The 19,711-nt window shown below is 34.2% G+C and overlaps 1 protein-coding gene across 1 annotated transcript in view; it reads left to right on the top strand.

Moving 5' to 3' along the window:
- The window catches only part of LOC150092384 (casein kinase II subunit beta-like), an 88,671-nt gene that overhangs the window by 26,119 nt on the left and 42,841 nt on the right, over positions 1 to 19,711 (top strand). Inside the window, exons 4-5 of the mRNA XM_090414895.1 lie at positions 12,269 to 12,384; positions 18,534 to 18,609. Of these exons, the coding sequence (XP_090271021.1) occupies positions 12,269 to 12,384; positions 18,534 to 18,609 (192 nt within the window). The remainder of the gene's footprint in view (positions 1 to 12,268; positions 12,385 to 18,533; positions 18,610 to 19,711) is intronic.

Below are 19,711 nucleotides of genomic sequence, written 5' to 3'. Positions count from 1 at the left end.
GTAATTCTCACATTCAATTTTATTTCCCTTTTTTTATATGTGGGTACTATGAGAGCTCTGCTCCACTCATCATGAATTTGTCCTTCTGTTCAGGCCTTCTGAATTATGCAGTGCATTCACTGTAAGACTTATACCACCATTCTTCAGCATTTCTGATTGAATATCATCTACTCCCACTGCCTTTCCACATTTCAGGCTTTTGATGGTTTTTTCTATTTCAAATATGGATATTATTCCTGATTGCATGCCTGTTGAGTGGTTTTTTTTTTATTTTTTATTTTTATACCACTGTGCTCTCACTGCTTGTTTCATTTAGCAGTTGCTTGAAGTAATTACTCCATACATCAAAGATATATCTTTTTCTCCAGTTTTCATGTCACCTGTATTATTTCCAATTCCTTTTACAGCACTCTTTCCTCACATTTCTGAGATTTTTCAACAGTCTCCAGAATATTTTGCCACCTTTCTGATATTTATTTTCTATGTCCTTACCAAAGTCTTCCTATGATGTCTGTTTACCTAGTTTTAAACAGTGTTTAGCTTTCTTACATTTGTCTCTGTATTCTCAAAGAGCACAAGCTGACTTATTTGTCAGAAACTTTCAATGTGCTTTCTTCTCTTCCTTCAGTGCCTCTTTAACTTCCTGCGTCCATCATGGAGTTCTGATTTTTCTATCCTTGCTCACAACCTCACCACATGCCTCTCTGGCTGAATCAATCAATATTTTCTTCAGGGTTTACCTCTGAATCTCCAGGTTTGGTTCCTGCTCTCAAACTCTTTCATTTTTTTTCTTGATTCTATTCTGGAGGGTGTTGAAGAAGCTTAGAAATGGAGGAAAGAGTGCTGTAATAGGAGTTAGAGATGATAAAGGTGACATGAAAATGTTAGAAAAAGATATTCTTGAAGTATGGAGTAATTACTTTGAAAAATTGCTAAATGAAACAAGCAGTGGTAAAAAAGTACAGTGGTAAAAAAACACTCAACAGGCATACAGTCCGGAATACATACTTGAAGTAGAAAAAGCCATTAAATGCTTGAAATGTGGAAAGGCAGCAGGAGTAGATATTCGACCAGAAATGCTGAAGTATGGAGGTATAAAAGTCTTACAGCGGCTGCACTGCATAGTTCACAAGGCCTGGACAGAGGGACGAATTCCCGATGATTGGAGTAGAACTCTCATAGTACCCATATATAAAAAGGGAAATAAAACTGAATGTGAGAATTACAGAGATATTTCCTTACTGAGTGTTCCTGGTAAGATTTATGCAAGTATACTTGAGAAACGGTTGAGAAGAATTCTGGAAGAAAAGCTTGGTGAAGAACAAACTGGATTCAGACCAAATAGATTCTGTCAGGATCAGATCTTCACTTGACGACAAATAGTAGAGAAATCATGGGAATATAACAAAGATCTCTGAGTTTTGTAGATCTGGAAAAGGCATGTGACATGGTGCCAAGAGAAAAGCTATTCAATACGCTACAGTTATATGGTGTCAATGGGACATTATATCAAGCAATACTTAGTCTTTATTTGAGTTATAAGTCAGCAGTTTGAATTGAAGGAAGTACAGGAAGATGGTTTAATGTTAAATCTGGTGTCAGACAAGGATGTACATTATCCCCTCTGTTATTCATTATCTATATGGATCACATTATGAAGGAAAGTGGTATTAAACATGATATCAAAATTGGAGATGTTAATGTCAGCTCTTTGCTTTATGCGGATGGTGTTATACTTATCAGTAAATCCGCTACGAGTCTGCAAGATTTCTTGACTAAATTGAATAACTGTTGTAATAGATATGGTATGAAGGTCAGCAATAAAAAGACAAAGACAATGAAAATAGGCAGAATCATTGAAAATGTCAACTGCATTGTGAATGGAGAACCTGTGGAACAAGTAAAACATTTCATCTACTTAGGCATGATTTTTAGTGAAAATGGTAAATTAAATATAGAAATAGACAACAGAATCAGCAAAGCTGGTATGATAGGAAATCAGTTCAATAAATTCATATGGAATAAGAGAGAAATTAGTGGGAACACTAAATTAGCTGTATACAAGACGGTGTTCAAACCAGTTTTAAGTTATTGATTAGAAATAAAGCACCTGATCAAATTTTAGATACTAGAGAAATGAGAGTTCTGAGATAAATTAGGGGCCTAACAGATGACATCAATGACAGAATCGTTAAAAAAGAATATATTAGGAAGTAACTTGACATTGTTAGCATTCAAGAATGTGTGAGGAGGGCTAATCTAAGGTGGTATGGTCACGTAAGCAAATGGGAGAGGAAAGGTCTGGCAAACAGGTGTTTGATGCCAGGATGCAGGAAAAAGACCCAGGTCAACATCTAGATGGATTGATTCAGTCAAAAGTGCCTTAGAAGACCAAAATGTTAGATACAATAATATTGGAGTGTTGACAAGTAATAGACTAATTTAGAAGGAAATTGTTGAAGGGAGATTAGTTATAATGTAAAACTAATCATGTAGTACTGTCATAGTAGCCTATACATTCTTCTAGATGGTGCATATCAGGAAATTGATGATGGTGCAATGAGTGAGTTCTGTTCCATTCATCCAGAATATCATCTTCTGACCAAGCCTTCAATGTTGTGATTTTTGTTTTTTACCACTCTTAAAATGTTTATACTGCCTTATTTAATGCACCACAAAAGGAATCACAGGATCATAAGGTGATTAAAAAAATAGCTGAAGATCTTCTAATGATTTTTTTTCATTCTTCACTGGTGGTAGGCCGCTGGTCTTTACTCATTATTTTGATAGTTTAGTTCAGATCTGCGAAAGATTTGTAGACCCACAGGTGGTGATTCTGCAGGAGACAACTGCCACCATCTCATGATTTTTTACTTGAGTGGTTAACACCCATTCTCCAACCAACAGGTTGCGAGTTCAGATTCTGCTCTGAACATAGGTGCTTATGATTGTCTAAGTTGGGAGAAGTTCATTGCCTACTGCAAGACTACCTGCTTAGTGGAAGCCTTAAGTAGCATTACAAAGTTTCATGATTGTTTTCTAGAGCAGGATTCCTGGATCATATTAAAAAAATTTTAAAAAAATGAAAGAAGAATTATAATAAAGAAATCCTTATCCCTTCCACGGTACTAATGTACTATAGAGTTAGATTCTTTCCTGGGTGGAAATTGCATTAAAAAAAAATCCTATGTGGTAGATTCTTTTCATTGTCCAGTGAAACTCCACCATCACCTTGATTATTGGAAACCTGAAGTAGTTGGAATCATGTTTTGTCTTCAAGACAGAATGGTTTCTGGTTTCTATCCCCCTCTTTCTTGCATGCAGTTGAGCATCATCCTTAAGGGCACTTTTACTCACTGTATAGACCCAAACCTCTCCCACTTGAGGGTGGGAGAGGTTTGGGTCTATACAGTGCCAAACACTTTGTTTCCCCACAATAAAGTGTTTGGCAGGATTGCCAATAGATAGTACATATATAACTAGTCCTGATGATGGCTCATCAGGACTTCATTTGATAGGAGACTGGATGTTCTCTGTATGGGGGGCATGCCTGTAATCAAACCATCCTGCAGACTATTCGTTAACTCCCCCCCCCCCCTCCATGCTACTTTATAAATAACTTCAGTAACATTGCTTCAAAAAAGATAATTTACATGCTCAACATTTATGGTCTTAACTCTGATATAAACTATACATGCGACCATCACCTGTGGACATTTGAATCAAAACTGTATTTTAAATTTTGAACTGTATTTATATTTAAGTCCAAAGCTGCTTTTCATCAACCATGAGAATGAAATCTGCATTTGCTAGATCTGATATCCCATTTCAGAGGTTCAAACCTCAAATCCCCCTCCCCACCCCTGTCTCTTGTCTTTTCAGTCTGGTCATACTCAAAATTTCCTAATCCAGTTCAGCTGCATTCACTTGCCATCCATTCTCCAAATTCTGATATATATTCTGGCTCTTTTTCATTATCTGTTTTTGAAACATGATACTCTGCAGCCTATTTAAATACCCAAACAGCATGGTCATCTTTCTTGGGACTTATCAACTTCAGTGGCACAACTCAGACTGGCTTCCTTTCTTCATTTCCACTGATCAGACTATTTGTTTGATTCTAATAAACATTGCTGTCAACAGTGATCTTTCCCAAATTGTCCATGTGTCCACCAAAATATCTGTCAATTCTCTTGCTTTCATTGCATGTTTGAGCTGTTTTCTTTCTCCTCAAATCTAAACAGCACTTCCTCCAATCAAATATTGAATGAAGGTCTTCATCCCAGTTTCACTCAAAACCCCATACCACTGTTGATACTTTTTTTTTCCCCACAAGCATACCAAGGCAGGGGGGGGGGGAAAATAGAAAGAAAAAATCAATATCGCAAGTGACTCAAACCAAAACTCCAGATTCACATTCAGCCTGTAGTTGACCATCAACAAATTCAGATCATATTTTGAGCCAAGTGCAGAACACCTACTACCTATTTATTTCCATCTCTCTCTCTCTCTCTCTCTATATATATATATATATATCACACCCAAATGGTATCACTGTAACATGAAGAAAAGGCGGACCTCCTGGAATCATTCTTCTCCTTTAGCTCTCATGAAACCAAGGCAGAGTGCCACTTTATCAAAGTTCACTGCATGCTTTCACTGGCATTTTGACAAAAAAGCCATCAGAAAAATCCTGAATAGCTGAGATCTAACCTCCTCCTCCCAACTCTTTTAGTCTCATGGTATCCTCCCAGTTATGTTTAAAAGATGTGCTTCAGAATTAACACCAGTCTTTCATAATCTAGCACTACTCTATAGCATGGAAACAATACTTTCCTTTATTCCATTTCTTATTCCTAACACAATTTAATCTCCATAAATGAATGGAAACAACCCATTTCAAAGAAAGTAGATAATAATTAGTTATTGAGCTATCATCCCATTGCACTAGCTCAATTCATTTGAAAGTAAGGGAGAAAGTCATCAACAGTGAATTTCATCATCAGCAGTTAATCAGTATCCAACAATATAGATTGTCACTCTCGATCCATAGTGAATCTCTTTGGCAACATTGCCCATATATTGACATTTCAGGTTAGTGAGAGAATGTCAGAAAGAGGAGAAAGAGTATGGGTGAAAGTACAGAGTTCCTGGGTCCACTCTGATACACCTTTCTAGTTGCAAAGGGCAAATGGTAAACTACAAGATGGTAATGTGGTAAATAGACCTGACCAAATGCCCTGTAAACATTTCCAGGGTATTTGATCAAATCTAGCACAATTTAACAAATTACTGTCTTATGGTCTACCATCTACCTTTTGCAATTTCTTCTCTTGTCACAAGGCTCTGTGCTTTAAATCATGCTCGTTCTTTTCTAGAATCTTCATAAATGACCTATCACCACTCTCAAGTCGGATCCATAGTTTAACTGACAATAGTACACTCCTTCCTCTTTTTTTTCATGTGACAAACCTAGTGTGCTCAAATATCATAAGCTCTAAGATCTTTCATAATTAATGGTGTAAATACTTATTTTATAATAAATTTGGTTTAATCCTTTATCCAAGTGTGAGCAAACAGAGTTTGCACCTGAAAGTATCTTCAGGACTGGGGTAAGGTAGTACAACACCGGGAAACTCGTAGCAAAGGTGGACCGAGCTAACATCACTCCTATCTCAATATCTCCCATAATGCAAAACACATCTCCTTGTGGATATGTATAATGTTATGCATTAAGGGAAGGGCCACTAAATTCGACCTTTATTGAGGTCTCTTCAGTGGGAGCCTGGTATCTCCACGCCTGGACCTGGCTCCCACTGAAGAGACCTCAATAAAGGTTGAAACTAACTAATCTGAGTAGTGGCCCTTCCCTTAATGCATAACATCATACATATTCGCAAGGAGATATGTTTTGCATTATGGGGGATACTGAGATAGGAGTGATGTTAGCTTGCTCCACCTTTGCAACGAGTTGCCCAGTGTTGTGCTACCGTACCCCAGTCCTGAAGATACTTTCAGGTGAACTTTGTTTGCTCACACTTGGATAATGGATTAAACTAAATTTATTATAGTCTAACCAAGTGAAAAATAAATACTTATTTCTTTCTCATATTTCAGTGAGATGCACAACTTTGTCAGCTTCATTGCTACCAAAAAAAAACGCAGTCCTGTCTTATTTCATGCACAAAAAAAAATTATACTTTCTCTCATCTTGAACTAACCTACACCTCTAGCTTTAACAAAACTAGGTGTCCTTTTTCTACTCAGGACATTACTTTTCACCTATATAACTCCATGATGCTATCTAGAAGACAGAAATTCAGTTAATTGATACTTAGGTGTTTTATTTGTGTCTTATGCTGCTTCTTCCTCAGACATTTCCTAGGCATTGTTTCTCTGAACTGCCTGCTACCATTTCTTCAAATTTCTCAAAGTCTGTAAAAAACACAAGCAGCTGCTGAACAAAATCCATTCCTTGACAGATTCAAACATGCCAAACTATACTTTTCTTTGTCATCTTTCATTTTTTCTACCTACGTTCTTCAGAACAGTTTATCTCCTATATCATTTTCTCTGCATACTATAAACTCAATTTTACTCACAAAACATTGGTAGGTTCATTTTTTTTTTTTTCTTAACAACTTGCTGATGCACAGCTAAGAACTACCATGTGTTTTCAGTCTCGTGTGAGAGATTGATATTCAAGAAAAAAAAAGTCAAGAATTGAACCTATGATTTTCATATCATCAAATTCCTGATATATACCCTCAAGGGGTATACAGGATATGATAGTACTACATGAAAACTTACATCATTACTAACTTCCTATTTACAATTTTCCTCTAAACAGTCTGTTACTTGTCAAAACTCCAACATTATCAGATCTTATATTTCTATCTTCTAAGGCACTTTTTACTATATCAATCCTCCTATATCTTGGTCTTCCTCTGGGTCATTTTCCTGCCAACCTGGCAGAAAACACTTGTTTTGCTAATCTTTCCTCGCCCATTCTCTTTAAGTGACCATACCACCTGAGATTAGCTCTGCTAACGCATTCCTGGATGTTGACAATGTCAAGTTCTTTCCTCCTCGTTTTTAATATGATATTGCCATTGATGCCATCTGTTCACTCCTCTAATCTTTCTCAGGACTCTCATATCTGTGGTCTCTAGTCTTTGGTCAAGTGTTTTACTTCTGACCCAGCTCTCAGATCCATAAGTTAAAATTGGCTTGAATTATTATTATTACCTCATGACCTCATGGAGTCAAAGACTCATCTGGGAATACTGTCTTGTATACAGCTAATTTAGTATTTTGGCTAATTTCTCTCTTATTCCATATAAATTTATTTATATTTATTCCATATAAATTTTTATCTTGCCTTGACCATACCAGCTTTGCTGATTCTGTTGTCTATTTCCATATTTAATTTACCATCTTCACCAAAAATCATGCCTAAGTAGCTGAAATGTTTTACTTGTTCTATAGGTTCTCCATTCACAATGCAATTGATATTTTCAATGTTTCTGCCTATTTTCATTGTCTTTGTCTTTTTATTGCTGACCTTCATACCATATCTATTACAACAGTTATTCACTTTAGTCAGGAAATCTTACAGACTGGGAATACTGTTCAGATTTATTTAGAAGTATAACATCTGCATAAAGCAAAGAGCTGATATTAACATCTCCAATTTTGATATCAGGTTTAATACCACTTTCTTTCATAATGGGATCCATATAGATAATGAATAATGGAGGGGATAATGTACATCCTTGTCTGATACCAGATTTAACATTAAACCACCTTCCTGTACTACTTCAATTCCTAACTGCTGACTAACTCAAATAAAGACTTGCTTGTTGGTGTCTGAAGATCCATTGGTATAACAAGTCACTTGTTTGGGGGATGAAAGAAGGTTCATCCCTCCATAGGGATGAACCTTTAGAGGATAAAATCATCAAAGTTAATAAAAATCAATTGTTTAAATTTTTATTTAATGTCTAAACATTTGATTGAGCTACTTTTTTTACAAAAAAAAAATTAAGTAAAGACGTTTGAATAGTGCTCGGTTTTTTTTTTATCTTGTCATGCAGTTTGCGATAGCTAGTGATCGCTCTATCAAGATTTTGGCAGACTTTGAAGCTTCCTTCCATATCAGGATGAGCATCAAACAAAATTTCCTTAGCTTGCACAATGTGATTGAAAACTAGCTCAAGTTCTTTTACAGTTAGCTTCTTAGTCATAACATTCTCTTCTTGTTTGCATTTCTTATCTTAACTGGGGGACACCCCAGCCAGCATGAAATTGTCATTTTGTACTATCATTTTATATTTTGGTTTAAGCCAATGAGAATACAATTTAGTCAACAAAATCCAAAATTGCCAGCCCATGCTCAGTTGTTCAGTATCCAGGTAGATACTTAACAGGGTGCACCACGAGAAGGTGAGGATTGCACATTAGATCAGAAGCCATGGTCGGTTCTCCGGCTAGCCTTTAAAGGAATGCCGGAAAACCGACCATGGCTTCTTGGTCTTAAGTACTTAAGGGTCAAGGTGGTTTCCTCTCAGTTATACCACCTTGACCCTTAAGCACTCCCAGAATACTTTTAACCTCTAATTTTTTTGCATAAACATGTCACTGGTTTTGACTCCTTGGTATCGAAGAAATTGGATTTTCCTTTGCTTTCGGTGTCATTTTACCTCTGAACTACTCTAAAATCACAATCAACTTACTCTTTGGGTCATGCTTTTAATTTACATAAAAGAACATAATATTAGGTTCATCAATAAATGATTCCTCTTTGTCAGCTCACTTTCCTTCACATGCATTAAGTTTCTGTTGTATGCATTTTCTACAGATATTTTCATTGTCACTGTTCATTAGAATGACAAGTCAAAAACTTGTTTCAGAAACTTCTATGAATGCTGAACATTTGTGTAGTATATATTCCATATGAAGACTTTGTTGGACAGTTATTTTATTAAATTAAATATGCCAAGAAATTAGTTTCTTGTTTTTAAACTAGCTCTAATCCAGATTATTTTAACAAGGTGGTTACACCTTTTCGCTACTGGTATGTGGGAAATATGACTTCTCCATTACTTCAACCTTGGTATCTTTTCTGGATCTGGCTCCCATTGATGAGACCTCAAATAGAGGTCAAAACCGGTTTGGGTAGAGGCCCTTCTCACAGCATTACACACCATTCTTATGGGTGTGTATTTGATTTTTCCTTTCAGTCGTTTCTGACCATAGGTGACTTTGTAGGCATTGCCCACAAAGTATTCCTGGTGAGATTTTTACAGAGTAGTTCACCATTTCTTTCCCCAACCCCTCAATTTTATCCGGGCTAGGGACCCGCATCTGGCTGGGACGTATTCATGACTATAATCCATGTGTTCACTAGGCCAGTTTGTCTCTTCTGGGGAACAAAAAAAAAAACAGAGTTTCCAGGTGAAAAAAAACCCAGGTGAAAAAAACCCCCTACCTCCGTATGAGACCGATTAACTCACCTTTAGTCGAAAGAGACCAGATAAAAGTTCCTCACGTCACTGACAGGAATTGAACCCAGGTCTTTCTGACCAAAGGACTTAGTCTATGCTGACTGAGCTACAAGGCTCATGGGTGTGTATAATGCTGTATATTGTGGGAAGGACCACAACCCAGATGGCTATACTTTATATTATGATACTAAGGCAGTTAATGTGGAGTCATTAGGTTCTATATATAAGTAGTCTAGTCTTGAAGATACTTCACATGCAAACTTTGTTTGCTTACACTTGGATAAAGGATTAGGCAAGCATATAATACCCTGGCCTATTTAATTTAATTTATAACCTAGTGAAAAAACTTTCCGTGATTATTTTGTTTTTAAGCACTACTAATTTCATGTGCATTATAATACACTTCTTCAGGAGAGTGAAATAAAAAACTAAACTGATGTGTTATACTAAATTAAACAATAAGCAAATTAAAAATAATTTAGAATATTTGAAGTGGACTAACAATGTTGCATGTGTATGGTCATTGTTCCAGAAAATATGAAGTAAGACAATACAGTATTAAAAAGAGACAAAGGTAATGACACAATAGTTATCATGGACACAGATGAATGTTGAAAAAATGTGGAACTCAGCAATCTAACTGCTTACGATCCACTTGACTGTGATCCTACTTAGCATGCCCACAATGCATCCAACAACTTAAAAACCTCATCAACTGGCCTGAGGATACCAAAAATATTTTTCATCTAAACATCTGCTGCTACTTAGAATTTATGCTGAAGATACACAAACAAGGCTATGTAAGAGACACTGCATGCTTTACTGAAAAAAACAAAGGCTTCTATAATAGAATCCTCTGACCTACTAACAAGTCCAGCCATCATCATCATTTCACCAAATACCTCAAACAGAAATTATAGAACTACTACTGTGAGAACTATTTCCATTGGAAACTGACGTTATTTGACGCTGCAAGGATATTACTTGGAATTGGAAGAAAGTGTTATTCCAATTCCAAGACAAATTCTGCAAGCAGAAAGAAGGCCTAGCAATGAACTCACCATTATCTCTGCATTTAGCCAACCTGTTTATGAAATCGTTTAAAAAATAGGCCCTGTGTGTGTGTGGGGGGGGGGATTATGAATCATGACCTAAACGTTGGCTATGCTGTGTAGATGTATTCATCATATAACTCAGCTTGCAAAACAACTACAAGACTTTGTCAATTATCTTAACATTCATTTCTGCATAAGGTTCACTGTGAAATTAGAAAAAAACTTTGTCTCTCTCTCCTGAAGATAATGAAATATCCTGAATTCAAACTATTTTCTGCAAAAATAATGTCTGTTTGGAAATCATGTGTGTTTGTGAGCAGTTATTTTCTTGAATGCACATAAACAAATCAAAATATCGTTCAAGAGTCAATTGATTTAGGCCCTATCTTAAAAGGCTATAACAGTTTTTCCATCACAACCGGGATTTGAACCTTTTTTAGCATTTAAGTGTACTATATGGTAATCTAATCACTTATCAATTTCTCTCTCACACATCACTTCTTAGAAACTTTGATATTTAGGAGGCTGCAGCAAAAATTTAGGTAAAAAAAACACTTATTTCATTTCTTTTTGCCTACATAAAAATGTCTAAAATTTTTTTTTGTCGAATTATTGTGTACCAATACAAGTGCTGCTTGTAGATGAGGTTGTCGGGCTCTTTGTTTCCTTCTCCTCCCCTTCCAACTTAGATATGAAATTATTGTAACACTCACTAAATTTTGTCATTTGTAAGTCCAAATTTTAGCTCTCCCATTATGAACATTCTTAACATTCCTTTTTTTATTTTTACATATATATTTTTATCCCTTAAGCATTCTTAACTGAGAATAAATTCAGGAATAGTCTTCTTTAATCTAGTAAGATGTATATGGTAATTTCTTATTGTTTTTCATGCACATTCTCTCTTGTAATTAAGCTACCTGAGGACAAAAAAATGTGGGTTACCTGAAGGGAGAAAGAAACCTTTACTCTGCTGTTTTCATCTAAGTCAATTGATTTAGGCCCTATCTTAAAAGGCTATAACAGTTTTTCCATCACAACCGGGATTTGAACCTTTTTTTAGCATTTAAGTGTACTATACGGTAATCTAATCACTTATCAATTTCTCTCTCACACGTCACTTCTTAGAAACTAAGAGAATTTTACAAAGTTTTCTTAAATGGCTTATATCAGTTTAAAAATTTATGAAAATTTTCTTCAAAATCTTGAAGATTGTAAGTTAGTATGCCATCACTTTCACCTGGACATCTACAAGGAGTCGTGCTTCCATAATATCTCTTATCATGGAACAAACAACTGCCTTTACCCACCATTACATAGACTATATCCATTTCCATGAATTATTTTCAGGGTATATTATTACCATTCCACAAAGAAGCAATGAAAAAAAGATTAAAAGTTATTTCCAGTTTGAAAGAACTGGTCAAAGAATGAGGGAAGGTTCTGATGATCTTTTCTAATCTGAATGAGTGCATATCCATTTCCTAATTTTGGGAGACCGTTTTCATAAACTAAAGTAGCATCTCATTTCTTATAGCTCCAGCTGACATCAACTATAATTAATAAGTTTTGCAGATTCTGTGTAAAAACTGCCTAACAGCCTTATCACATTTTCTTATGTTCATGTCATCGTTTTTTCTGAAGATGTAACATCACTAAATATGTTTTGGTTACGAGTGGTACTCATTTTTGCTAATTATCATTTAGATGATGACCAGTGTGAGAATCCAAATCAAAATGATCTCATTGAGCAGACAGCTAAGATGTTATATGGTCTTATCCATGCAAGGTATATTTTAACAACTGGAGGTATTGAACAGATGGTAAGTGACTTTTAATGCTGATGAGCTGTTTATCTGTTTTGTTTATATTCAGTTATTGAAAAAAAGATTTTATTAATATACAATGTTTTATAGCAATCAGAATATCTAGAAAATAAGTCCTATTTGTGAGCAGATATACTCACCTGGGTTCTAAGGAAACGGGAAGATAGTTAAAGATTGGGGTTACATCAAACAGATTGAGGAAATGTAGTTTCTTCAAAGTGTATGGTACCGTTTTTATTCAAAGACAAGTTTGTAAAGGAGCACAAGTGCAATGTTGCAACTTATGGATGGGAGGTAGAACTCAGTGGTGGGGAGGGTTCATTCTTGGAAGCTGACTAGGAGTGTTCTTAGGAGGCATGTAAGCTACAAATTCTTTTTGTGGTGTGAGGAATAAGGCCGTCTTTAGATGTTGCAAGTGTCTTTGGTAATAAGAGTGTTCAAGGAGAGATAAGTATTTAAGTATGAGTGTCTAAATGGACTCACTATATCAATCACCATTATAACAAACTACTGCAATGTTCCAACCCACATCTCATAGGTACAGTGATATACCAAAAGAAATTCACTGTAGCAAACTGTCCACTGTTCTTGTGGCCTCTACAAGTTTGTTATAGTGAGAGTGAAATTTATAGATTAAACTAACTGGTAGTATCTGATTGTAACTAAAATATTGTACATAGATTATTAATTGGCCAGCAGTGATTATTATTAGTTTACAGATATGACAGACTGTAACCTGATAATTTGTTTGATGAATCAAATCCATTGAATGTCAATTTCTCCTTTCTTTTTGAGTGCTCTGCCGGGTTATTTCATGATTGCTTGCTAGTTTCCTATCATCAGTGTTTTTCCAGATTGGTATATTATTTGTCAGGTATCTGATTTGTGAAGTTTTTACATTTCAGATTTCTAAAGCACTGAACAACATCAACCCATCTGTATCTCAGTCTTCATCTAAGTTTTTGTCATTTTTGCTGAACACTATAATTTTTCATCTCTTGTTCTGTTTAAGTGACCATACTATTTTAAACTAGGTTTGTTTACACATTCTTAAATGTTAAGTTCTTTTTTGATCTCTTCAGTTTTGATATGGTTCTACTATCAATGCTGTCTGCTCATTCCCAATTTTTCTCTAGATTTTTCCATGTCTGTAGTTAGAAATGAAAAATGAAACAGTTGGTCAAACACTGGAATCTTTGATCAGCTGTTTTATTTTTAACCTATTTTAATTTGCTGACCTACATTTTAAAATTGGTTTAAATGCTCTTTTTCCATATAAATTTATTCAACTTGGCTTCTCAACACACAAACCTAACTTATTTGTTTCCATATTTAAATCCTGTGTTCACTAAAAATTGAATTTTGCCTTAATGTAAGCTAATATATATAATTTTGTTCTGTGAGTTAATGTCTGAGAATGCTTTTTGTTTTTCTGCCTGTTTTCATAATATTCATCTTTTTAATATGGATTTTCATATCAGATTTGTCACAGCAATTTAATTTGGCTAAATATTCTTGAAGATTTGTAGCAGATTTATATAAGACAGTGTCATCATTATCATCATACTTGTCAAAGATTTAGGCCTCGAGTGGCCTGTTTCAGCCTTAGAAGTCATTGTTGAATCTCTTAAGAGGACGTCCTGGTTTTTTCTTTTCCCTAATGGTTTGTAATTTAAGGCTTGTTTTGGTAATATTTCTGTTTTCATTCTTTCAACGTGTTCCATCCATTTATGTTTATATTTTTTAATATTTTCTATTATTGATTCCTGGTTTAATTCTTTCATAATTTCTTATTTCTTTTGTGATCGAATATAGTATACTTTGCAGTTTTTCTATAAACTTCATTTCAGCTGTTATTAATCTTTGTTTGTCTTTCTGTTTTATTGTCCATATTTCACTTCAATACAATAGGACTGGTAGGGCATGTATCATATACTTTTAGCCTGGTTTGTTTTTGTACTAGGTTAGGTTTAAATATAGAGTTAATTAAACCTGCTATTTTTAAATATTTTTCAATTTTTAGGTTTATATCTTTTTCATAGTTAATTATACATCCTAGGTAGTTAAATGAATTCACCTGTTCTGAAATCTTGTTATCTATTACTATTTTAGTTCTTACTGAATCTTGTCCTTTAAAGGCCATCGTTTTTGATTTTTCTGTTGATATTATCATTCCATAATCTTTGGCTATCTCATTTAAATTTGAAATATCTTTCTGTAAGTTATCTTCAGAATTTGTGATTATTAATTTGGTCATCAGCAAAAAGGAGAGTGTTTAAGTTCATAGTAGGAGAAAGTTTTAATACCTTGATGGAAATTTTTATTCTATTTTTTTGTTATTTCATTTAGATAAGTATTAAAAAGAGTTGCCGAAAGGGGACATCCCTGTCGGACTCCTTGGTTTCTCTCTTTCATACATGATAGTTCATAATTTAATCTTATTTGTATTTAATTATTTTCATATATACTTATAATAGTTTTTAGAATATTATTTGGTATTTGTCTTTCTTTTAATATGTTAAATAAAATACTTCTTTTAGCTCTGTCATCTACATAGGAAATATTAAGCTTAATTCTTTATTTGAATGTCAGGTTTCACCATATTTTCTTAATGTAATCAATAGAGATTCTTGATAATCTGTGGAGATTGCTTTTGCAGCTTTGCATTACACTTAATATCAAATGATCTTCCTGCATGTTTTTCACTTCAGTTGATTTATGATGTGAATATAAGTTATGCATCTATCTGTAAAAGTTATATTTACACTATACAGATTTATTGAAGATACATACACCTAATGGTAACCTGTTTCACACACTCACTAATGTCACAAGTAGAACCTTTTAACTTACCCACTTCCTAAACTACAACCTTAGTCAGCTTCCAAGGATGACTGAGTTCTATTCTGTCTGCCATAAGCTGTGACATTTAACTTATATCTTCATTGTAAAATTCCTCAAACTTGAAGAGCACATTACATCAAGTCCACTTATGTGCAATATAAGTGGCCAGTTATGATCTTGTTTTCTGCTGCTAGATCATTTCAGCTGTCTTCTCAGAACTTAGGTGACATTTCATCTTCTGTTTAATTAGGCTTAGTGGCTTGCCTGGCACTGCTAAGTGACTATGCTTGTTAGAAACCTGATACATCTTATGATTGGATGGTTAATCCTATCTGCACAAGGATAAAAATTTTTATTCTTTTCATCTAAAATCTTTATCCTTATTTTTATATAACCCTTGAATTTTGGTTTCTTTTTGCCATGTTCTTTTCTCCATTTGTAAGTTTTTTCTTTGTGGCCTCCAAAACATTTTCCCACTTTTAAATTATTTATTGATCATCTGTATTCTAATATACTTTTGTTTAGATGTTCTCACACTATTCACTTTCCTACATTTTTTCCTGTACTCTGAGTACCTCCTGAATTACTAGCAAGAAATATTACTGATTTCTTATCTTGGATTGTTTCTTTAATTTCATATATCTACTATGGAGTATTTATTTTCTTTTCATTTGTTGCAGATAACTTCACTACATACTTGCTCAGGCTGAATCAGCCATTGTTTTCTTCAAATTCTGCCACCCGTTCTCTAAAGTTGATTAAGAATAAGAGTTTATTTTCAAACATTTTTCACTAATATTATTTGTATACACAGTTATATAGTTCGCATCTGAGTTGTTCAGTTTCATTATTTTCAAGATTTTAGCATACATCTTTTCTTTTCCATGGGATACTCATTTTTATTGTACTCAACAATATAAGATAGTAGCTTCCTTTTTTCATATCCTGTCTACACTTGTATCTTGGACCACTCTGGAAGCATTAACAGTAATATTATCACTCTATTGTATTATTTTGTTCATGTTCTTCTCCTTGTGAATATATGAACATCTTTATGCTGGAACACATTGTTAATATTATATATTAGTTTTGTGTTCCTAACAAAATTCTCAAGCACTTCAATTATCATCCAATTCCTCATATATACCCTCAGAAGGTGTGCTGGATATTATGATAGTACTACATGAAAAAGTTAAACTTGCTGTCAACAATTTTCCTCCAAATTAATCTGTAACCTCTCTAGACTGACAATATCAGATCTTATATTTCTGTCTTCTAAGGCACTTTCACTGTATCAATCCAACTACCTCTTGGTCTTTCTCCAGATCTTTTTTGCTGGTAACCTAGCAAAGAAATTGTTTTGCTAATCTTCCTTCTTCCCATTCTGTTTTAGTGACAATATCATCTAAGATTATCTCTGCTAACACATTCTTGAATGCTAACAGTGTCAAGTGTTCTTTCCTAATATTCTCATTTTTAATATGATACTGCCACTGATACCATTGGTTTTCATGGCTGCTCATTAGTTGAACAATCACTTCTGCATCAGTCACCTGCATACTGTCTGCATTCAGTAGTTATTCTTTCAGATTCATTCTTTCTTTTACTTCTAGCATAACAGTAGAATTCTTTTGGATTCTCTTTAACTTGCGGAGCCAGTTTCTTTTCATACTCAGACTTAGCTTTCCATACAATACTTGTGACTCTTCTGGCCTGCTGCTTATTCTGATAATTGACATCATTCTTGTACACGTGATATTCCTTCGCACCATCTTTTTCTTAATTAGATTACACATTCATTTCACTCCTATTCTATTTTGTTCTTTGAACTCTAAGCTACACATTCTGGTATCACATCATTTAAGTATTTTTTAAACACATTTCCCATGCACAATCAATAACCTTCCCATCCAACAACCAATACTATGGCACAGAACTGAGCATACCCCTCAGGTGGTCACAATTATTTGAAATTTATTTGAAATCTCCAATATATTTCATCCAACATTACGTTGGCATCTGTTAATTGTTGTTTGTATGTTTTTAGGGTTAGATGAAAGAATAAATTAGGGACATGAAGTGAAAAAGGAAACTTGAACAAAACATGCATACAGAAAATGACTAGTCTTGCAATGTGGCCTCAACAGTGCTTCCCACATACCACTACTTGGACTCTCTCTCCAGAAATGATGTGGCAGTGGGACATGCCAGATTTATGCATAAAGTAAATGAACTACTTACAACTTGCATCATTCCAAAAGCCTTTGAAAAAGATGCTGTCCTTATATGTTAATCCAATACATGAAAGGACAAAGAGCCTATAAACAAACCATACCATGTCTGGAATAGAAGTTTATTTTTATTTTTTTTATTTTTTCTGAAAGAGTTGCAGGTTGTAATAAGTTGGGAATACTTAGTGAGAAAGGCTATTCTAGAGGACAGAGATAGGTAAGAGAAAGAAGAGGAGCAGTTTCTAAGTGTTTGCAGCAGCATAGTAAAAGGATACTGAGAAGCTGCTGCGCTTGCATTTACAGGTCCAGCAGAAAGTGGAATAATGATAGTTTTTCAGTTCTGTGGAGTAATGACTATTGAAGTATTCTGTAGAATAGACACTTTGCTGAAACACTTTCTGTGATGTGAGATAGAGGTTGAAGTAAATCTCTAAGAGGTATCATCTCTGAACCAAGTTACTTTCCTCTGGACAGCATCAAGGATTTTTAGGAAAGTTTTTGATGCACCACCTCAAACATGTGAGCAGTATTCTAAGCATGGATGGATTTAGGATTTGTATATAGTAAAGAGTTGATTAGGTGTAAGATAGCATCTTGAACAAAAGAGAATGCCTAATTTTTTGGATGCTGAGGAAGCCACTGATGTGTTTATGCTAGGAGAGACTGGAGGTAAATGTTAGTCCAAGCAGAGAGATCTGATCTTGTTTGGGGATTTGTGTATTACTCAGGGTAAGATTAATAGTATCTACACTTAACTACGTGAAGTTAACTTCAATTTGAAACTTCAGCATGTTTTCCTTTTTTAAACTGTACTACAGTTTTTTATATTAGATCTGTTGTTATTTTATAATGTTTCTGTTATTTTTTATATCATTCTTTGTATTTGACACCTGAAGAAGTTGATTTTTTCAACGAAAGTGGTAGTGTCTCATGATTAAACCATATTCTTTTTTATTCTTGGGGTTATAGGTCATTTAAACTATATTAATAGTCATGTATGTATGTATATATATATAGTACCAGTTGCAAGACATTTTCAACTGAGATTGTTATTTTATTCTTTATTTGCAGCTTGAGAAATACCAAGCTGGTGATTTTGGATATTGTCCTCGAGTCTATTGTGAGAGGCAACCAATGTTACCAATAGGTAATATGAAGTTTTTTTATTATTATTATTGCTATTGAAATGTTTTCATTGATGCAATAATATTTAAAAAAATCATAAATTCAGAAATTGGCTCGAATAATTAAATTATCACAGGGCCAAGTTACTTAAGGAACTATGAAGTAATGTAACTACTACCCAGTTACGTTACTTAATTGCTGGATTCTGCATTAAGTATGTAGAATCCTACAATGTATGGAACCTGAGCTTCATAGTCATTAAAAATTTTTTTAAAAAAAATTATAAATGAATTTTAAAAAAAAGCTGAATGAGAATATTATATATCATGAACAAAAAAACATTATATGGTTAAAGTGAATAATTTACGAGAATTAATCACTTTAACCGGTTAAAGTGAATAATTCCTAGAAGAGTCTGGTAAATGTAATAAAAACATGTTTATAGGTTTTCATTCTCAATAGAAATTATAACAGGTTAGGTTAGTTTATAATGAAAAAAGTAAGGAAAGTACTTCTTTTGCACTCAGTGAAATCAGAAATCATTATAAACTAACCTAACCTAACCTTTATCTGTTGGAAATCATTATAAACTAACCTTTATTGGTTAGGTTAGTTTAGTTTATGAAAAAGGTAAGGAAAGTACTTCTTTTGCAGTCAACGAAATCAGAAATCATTATAAACTAAACTAACCTGGATGTCGCATGTTGAACCAGAGTGTGGTCGTAATTTGTCGTGGGCAGATTAATGGGGATGAAAGATAAACGGTGTTGCTGTACCTCTTTCCTCATCAATGGAGAAAAACACTGATCAGTTCCTTTCTGATTTATCTATTATCCCCATTCATCTGCCCACGACAAACTATGACTACACTCTGGTTTGACATGCGAAATCCAGGTTAGATTATAATGATTTCTGATTTCATTGAGTGCAAAAGAAGTACTTTCCTTACTTTTCTCATTATAAACTAACCTAACCAATAAAGGTTAGGTTAGTTTAGTTTATAATGATTTCTGATTTCATTGAGAAATCAGAAATCATTATAAAAAAGAAGTACTTTCCTTACTTTTTTTCATTATAAACTAACCTAACCCAAGCTGTTATAATTTCTATTGAGAATGAAAACC

This window comes from Typopeltis vanoorti, chromosome 26 (genome assembly GCF_054136105.1).
Source record: "Typopeltis vanoorti isolate ZY-2024b chromosome 26, IOZ_Tvanoo_1.0, whole genome shotgun sequence".
Taxonomy (NCBI): Eukaryota; Metazoa; Arthropoda; class Arachnida; order Uropygi; family Thelyphonidae; genus Typopeltis; species Typopeltis vanoorti.
The sequence above is the reverse complement of the archived record's forward strand: the minus strand, read 5'-3'. Positions and strand labels throughout refer to the sequence as shown.